This window comes from Barbus barbus, assembly GCF_936440315.1.
Source record: "Barbus barbus genome assembly, chromosome: 35".
In the NCBI taxonomy this organism is placed as follows: Eukaryota; Metazoa; Chordata; class Actinopteri; order Cypriniformes; family Cyprinidae; genus Barbus; species Barbus barbus.
Window position 1 is genome coordinate 27,322,457 of NC_136763.1, and position 6,869 is coordinate 27,329,325.

The 6,869-nt window shown below is 40.0% G+C and overlaps 1 protein-coding gene across 8 annotated transcripts in view; it reads left to right on the forward strand.

Annotated features, from left to right (window-relative positions):
• The window catches only part of LOC306854663 (plasma membrane calcium-transporting ATPase 2), a gene marked incomplete at its 5' end in the record, with an annotated part of 93,280 nt that extends 86,644 nt beyond the window's left edge, over window positions 1-6,636 (forward strand). For all 8 annotated transcript variants that reach the window (XM_079392857.1, XM_079392852.1, XM_079392854.1 and 5 more), the window contains one exon: window positions 4,974-6,636. In XM_079392857.1, coding sequence (XP_079248983.1) covers window positions 4,974-5,282 — 309 coding nt within the window. In that variant the 3' untranslated portion in view covers window positions 5,283-6,636. The remainder of the gene's footprint in view (window positions 1-4,973) is intronic.
• Between the last annotated feature and the right edge of the window lie 233 nt (window positions 6,637-6,869).

Here is a 6,869-nt window from a genome sequence, read left to right on the forward strand (position 1 = left end):
ACTGTCCTGTATTAGCATATTTCCGCCCTCAGCCATGTCTCGTAGGCAATGCAGGTGTTTCGTAGTTGCATGTAAAAGTGAACATAAGAGTCTTCATTTTCTCCCAACATATGAGCCACTGAGGACACTGTTAATTTTCAAAAGAGAGGGGCAGGTGAGCAGTAGCTCATTAACATTTGAAGAGACGTGCACCGAAACAGGTCGCCGTATACAGAACTATTTATTTGCAGACATTTCATGAATATCCTAAAGGATCATTCCCGACTTGTGGAAAATGACCCTTACAAAAATTAACCATGGTTTTACTACAAATAAAACTGAAAAACCTTGGTTACTACAGTTAAACCATGGTAACTACAAATTAACCATGGTTTTGCTTCACTAACCATCGTTTAATCATGGTATTTGTAATAGAACTGTGGTTATACAGATGGTAATCAATACGCCAAAAAACACTTTTACTACAATAAAATGATATTTTATTAACAAAGTTCGGGAGGAGCACGTCAGATACTTAGCCTAATTAAACACAAGTGGTACGCAATCAAGTCAATCAACTCACGGACATAAATACAGCTGACATACCTCCACTCATTTGGCGGTCTATCAGCATCCCTCCACCACCCCTTCTCCACCAATATCACTAAGTTCTCATCATACCACGGGGGGATACTCTGGGTTCGGGCCATTCCCGAGCTCAGAGCCCTTCCCCAGGACAGCACGCCAACTACGTATTACCATACTCGCCAAATACGCATTACGTAACTCGTGCTAAATATATGTAAGTGTGAACTCGTGAAACCATGGATAATTTTCGTAATGGGGGCATCTGATGTCCCCTTTAATCACATGAATTCACCTCAATACACTATTACAAAGTAAATGGAAAACAAGGCGCACACCACGTTATGACTTGTAATAAAATACCACAGAATTCCCCATTTCAAAAGTACAAGCTTTCGATAAAGCCATGATTTGTTGGAACATTTTCATTACAGTAATTCTACCTTTTTGGTTTAACCAGTTTACAGGTCCTTGGACAGTTATGAAGTATGAAGACATTTAGCACAATTTAGTGTGCCATTTCATTATGTTACTTGTGAGTTTTAAAGAACCACTGCACACTCTGGCCAGATTTGTGCTCAGGGTTCAGATATGGGATGATAACTGGCCTCAAAAACCTCAATTTAATACTATAAAATTTGTATAGTATAATATGTTATTTTTGGAGGCTCTTAAAAAGGTGAAATTGACTTAATTTGTAGTCCTACATTGTATATCAGTCACATGGCATTTACGGCTCAGATGACTGACTCAAAAAAGTTATGTGGTTCCATTAGAAATGCCAGATTTCAAATTGTGCACTACTCACACAATTACAAATTGCAAGTACTTTTCCAATGGATAGATTTTTTTTTTTAACTTTCAATAGGACAGTGTGTCGATATGTCAGAGCACTGGCCACAGGGCTATGGCTCCGGCAGCTACAGTGGGAGGATCTGACAGACATTTCTAACCAGGCATTACCCATTGGGTACAGCGGAGATTTGGCATTGCACCGGAGCTTTCAAACTATTTCTTATTCTTTAGACATAGACAATTAGTGTAAAGTATTGTCAAAGGGCATCCCTGAAAATCTGCTTTGCTTCTGATTTCCTCTTACTCTTTATGTCACTGTTTATCAGATCATCTTTAACCCACTTCTCAGAAGAACATGTGTTTCAATGTACCATGTGTTTGTTTTCCCTAGAGTGCTAAGAGCCCTGGACTAAGGGTGCAGCCTACGAAGTGAATTTCAGGTTGTGAGTCCCTCCATTGTCCGTTGCAAAATTGATGTGAACTAATATTCCACCAACAAACTCACCAGGCTGGGTAAACATTCAAGTATAGCCAACTGTACCATTCCCAACTGTAGCCTGACATGTCGAAATGCTCTAGGCTGCATTGTTGAAGTTACTCTATTGATCACGGGAGGATGTTTTGTTCCCTTTTTTTACTTTTTTTTCTCCACACAGCTACGGAGACGTGTGAAGAGAGTGGCGCTTCCTCCCCATAGTCTTGTCTTATTTGTCTTCTGTGTGATGTAGATCCGAGGCCACACAGCGACCCATTATGTCTCGTGGCTTTACTCTGTTGGTCATGTAGTCTGCTGTGTGATGCTGACAGCTGCATAATCTCACTAAACGTTAGGCCAGTCTTCATCTATGTGATTCCTTCTGACATTTGTATTCATCTGTCATTCAGACCTGTTTGTTTTGGCTTTGTAAGTTTGCTCTTAGCTAGGTTGAAAGCATGCTATTTGCTACCAGGACAGAAGGTAAAAATCGAGTTTGATGGTCATTAGAGATAGTTCGCTGATTTCGATAATTTTATGTTCAGCAGTTGGTGGTATGATAGAGGCTCTGTTCCAAACCCTATCAAGGTCCTAACCTTTGCTCTGGCATCTCCCTCCAAGAGAGTGGTTTACATGGACAGTGGAGGCAGTTCATAGACGCGGGTATACAGTTTGAGTGGGAGCGTCTGCTAGTAACCAACAGTATAGACACTTAGGGCCAGTTTTACTATAAGCTTGCGTCAGCGCAAACCATCTTTTGCGTTAAAATTATACTGTCAGGTTTTACTAAAGAAGTGCAGTGATGAATTAACGCTGAAAAGGCATGGACAGTTATTTTTGCTCCTGACCTTATTGAATATGCATTTGTAGGAGTTTCCCTTTCAGACGCAAAATTTATAGGAGGAGAGTATTCAGTATTCAGTAATCACGCAACAAGATTTACTAATGTTTGTGCTCGTCAAATTACTGGCATTTGCTCCATTATTTAATGCCCCCCAATAAAGCATGTCTTAAACTATTTTGCACTTGAAATGGCTGCAATTGTTGCTAGGAGGCACAGAGAACAGAGAGCGCGCGGTAGAAGGGAGAGGATTTTTTTTCCACACATATTAATTTATTTGGAATGCCAGCATAACACATTATCCGAACATATTTTTTTGCAAGCCATGTTATTTTTAATTTGTTTCAGGAAATAAAAGATGACTTGGAACCCTCAACTAGGAGTCACGCAATACCAGGTCAATCAAAATTTCTTGCAACCCTATATTTTTTGGTGTCCGGTTCTTTTCAACTTACATGTTGCAAAACCTATGCAAATTTGCGCTGCGCTTGGGATATTGCGTCGGTCGATATGTAAATGAGATGTTGCGTTTGTGTTCTTTAATTTGCGTGATGTTAGTAAATCCCCTGCAGAAATTTCCACGCCCATCGGCGCTGTTTTGGAATTGCGATCACGCGCTAATTTGCCCTGTTTAGTAAAACTGGCCCTTAGAAACTTATGATTTTTTTTTTGTCTACCCCTTATGGCAATGTCCTGGAGAGTTTATCTTCAACTTGTTCCCAACACACTTGCCTGGAAGTCTCTGGTCATCCTGATATTGAGTCCTGAAGTCCTTGAATGGACCTGGAGCTAAACTCATCCTGAAGTCCTTGAATGGACCTGGAGCTAAACTCTGCAGGACAGTGGCACTTCAGGCGCAGGACTGGACACCCCTACCTTAAGGTAGCATCCTAAGCCAAACAGAATCTCATAAGTGATGGATCTAAAATGTTCTACAGTGAACTCTGATTACTCACTTCAAGAAAAATTGATCACAATGCTAGTCTGACATTAGTGTGTTGCTAAGCTAACAACTCAACACTTTCCAAAACTTTTTCTGGAGGCCCACTGTCCTGCAGAGTTTAGCTCCAAACCCTGATTAATCAGCTAAACTCAGCAAGGCTCCAGGGACAGGTTTGGATACCCTTGCTCTAATAATCAGGCAAGACAGATATTGGCTATTAACTTTTTGTCAATGCTTTGAAGAATTGAATAACATACAAAAGATATTGGATGAAAATGATCACCTAGCTTGTTGCAGTGCATTCTGGGATTGCCTTATCTGTGTGAAGGACCTTAGAATTCACCAGAATAATTTGACATCTTGCTGTCTAGGTAGGCAGCTCACGAGGTTGTGGAACAGGACCATAGACTGTATGCATCATTAGTTTAGTGTGAGAATTATGCCTAGATTTTTGTACTTGCTTGTTCGTAATTGTAACCTTTGAAGCAGAATATTTGCTACTCCCAACTAGCACAGTAAAATATTTCTAGGAAGTCTCAGTTCCACACAGTAACAACTGATTAAGTGATTCTCCTATTTTTTTTAGTGTAGTTCCGTAAATCTGAACAAAACTCTTCGGCCTATACTTGAGTGTTTACACAGAGACGCATGGAGTTGTTGAAAGAACAGACTTGTGTTTGTTCTCATCTCTTTTCTTATTCCACAGTCTGTGTGCCTGTGTTCATCTCCACATGGTGTTGTCCCGAGCTGCATGTTGTGTGTAGTCGTTGAGTTGGCTTGTCAAGCTTTTGGTTCGCTTCCATCATCGTGTTGTGACTCTATGCTCTCGAAGCATAGACTCTTCCTGTCCCTGTCATCCTCTATCTGAGTCTTTGTAGATGACTTCTCTTTCGTTTGACTTTGACTTTGTGTTTACCTTGAAACTCATCCCGGATCTCAATATCTAATCTACTCCTCTTACCAACTTTCCTTGAGATGTGTTCAACTTGCATGACGTTTTGGTTTTCCTTTGTTTTTTACTTCTTTAGTTCCATTTTTGTTGAATTAACAATGCTTGTCTCTAGGTATACAACACTTTGGACCATACACTGTATACTGTATTGTGTACTGTACGGGACATAAGAGCATTGCCTATGTTTTCCTTTCCAGTCTCTTTAGTTTACCATGAGTTTGAGTTATGTTCTTTTCAATGCAATCCTTAAACTGTGCACGGTAGAATAAGTGAATTAGGGATGCTTTCCAAATGTTTTTGGTGGGTCCATGGTCTTTCCCTCCTCCTGTTGTCACTGTGCCACTGGGGGGGTCTTCCGAGCTCACATTCCAAGTCTTTGACAGCGATCTCTTTCCTCACGCAGATACGTGTTGTGAATGCATTTCGTAGCTCCCTCTACGAAGGCTTGGAAAAACCCGAATCCAGAACCTCCATCCACAATTTCATGACTCATCCAGAGTTTAGAATAGAGGACTCCACACCTCACATTCCTCTCATAGACGACACCGACATTGACGACGAGGCAGCCAGGAAGAACTCCAGTCAGCCCACATCTCCCAACAAGAACAACAACGCCATCGACAGCGGCATAAACCTGACGACCGACACGAGTAAATCTGCTGCTTCCTCCAGTCCCGGGAGCCCGCTTCATAGTCTGGAGACATCGCTTTAGCCACCTCACGTGGGAGACCGCTAAAGAATCATCTTAGACTCTACGTTTAAAAGCGCTCCGGGGTGCACACGAACGCAGATCGTGTACTGTTGACTGTATGTATTTATGGTCGCGCGACATTCTTTTATCGAACGCATGAACAACGACTGACTCGGACGATCGCGGAGTGACTCGAGAAACAATACAAGAGCGCAAGCGCACCTCTCCCACTCCCTGAGGAAACAACAGACTATTACGAGTAATTTAAATCAAATTCAGCTATTATCGTTGCTCCTGCATGAATGTACATTAACCAGGTTTTTATTCGGAAACCTTTATTTTTATTTAAACTGTTTTGATTTGATTTGATGGGATGTGCGGTGGACTGCTATTTTAAGACAGCTTCTCTGATTCACTGATCTGTGAGTATTGTGTGTGGCATGTATCTAATTGTATAGATTTATTTGGTTATTGATTAAGGTGTATCCAGGTCGCAGGACTCCGAACTTGCACAGTAGATCTGCACCTGTCGGAAAAAGAGAAACCCATGGAAATTAGAATTTATTAAGCGTGCATATATATTTATAGACATATTATAAATATATATTTACAGAGTTTATCTTTATTTGTTGGCATGTTGCCTTGTTCTGGTTCAATAACTACATTAACTTATTTATGTCCTAAAGAGAATGTAATTTGTTTACAACCTGTAGATACGTCCTGGTTTCTTTGTAGGGTTTAAAACTTCTTTGTAGGGTTCAAAACCACGCAGCAGACGTAGTTGGAACAGCTCACGTTGTTCAGTACTCCTGTAATATCGGACTCTAGATGTTTTATTTCCAATTGTGCGCTGGACTTGCCTGCTATTTTGTCATATAATGTAGATATTTTTAGAAGATAACAAAAGAAACCAAAATATAGTGGGATATATCATCGAAGTATTAAACGAGTGTCGGGATCGATGGCTCCGAGCACCCCGAAAACATCCAATCGGTTTGGCTGGCTTTGAAGGTTTCAGCGATGAACTTGTGGTCGGCCTCAAACGTGAGCAGATATATCAGGTTGGATTTAAATTTCTTCTTTAGAAGTACATACTATTTAACATAAAATAGTTTCAGTTCCGTGTGACCATCAGAAGCTGCGATGGGTTTTATGTTGGAAACATGTAAACTAAGTTATATCTGGCATCTCTGTATGGAAATCAAAATTGTGTTCAAATATTGTGATTTATTGTGTTGATTCTTCTTTTTGACATTTAATTTGTAAATTTATTTTGGTGAAAGGAAATGAACCCAGCTGCTGAGCTGACGACACTTTGAACAACTGAATTATGTCATGTAACGAAACGAAAAGAAGGAATGTTGCTTTTCACTCTTTTCTTAAAAAAAAAAGAAAAAAAAGAAAAACCCAAACCAACAACAAAAAAAAAATACATATATATATCTATATATACATTTATGATCCTTTTCTGCACTATCCGGATATGAATGAATTTCTGTGGTGTAAATTTAGATGTGCTTCTGTGTTCAAATCAAGCTTGTCTTCCTGCAGTCAGTAAATATACTCTAGCATCTCAACAGTATTCACTAGTCGTTAACTATTTATTGT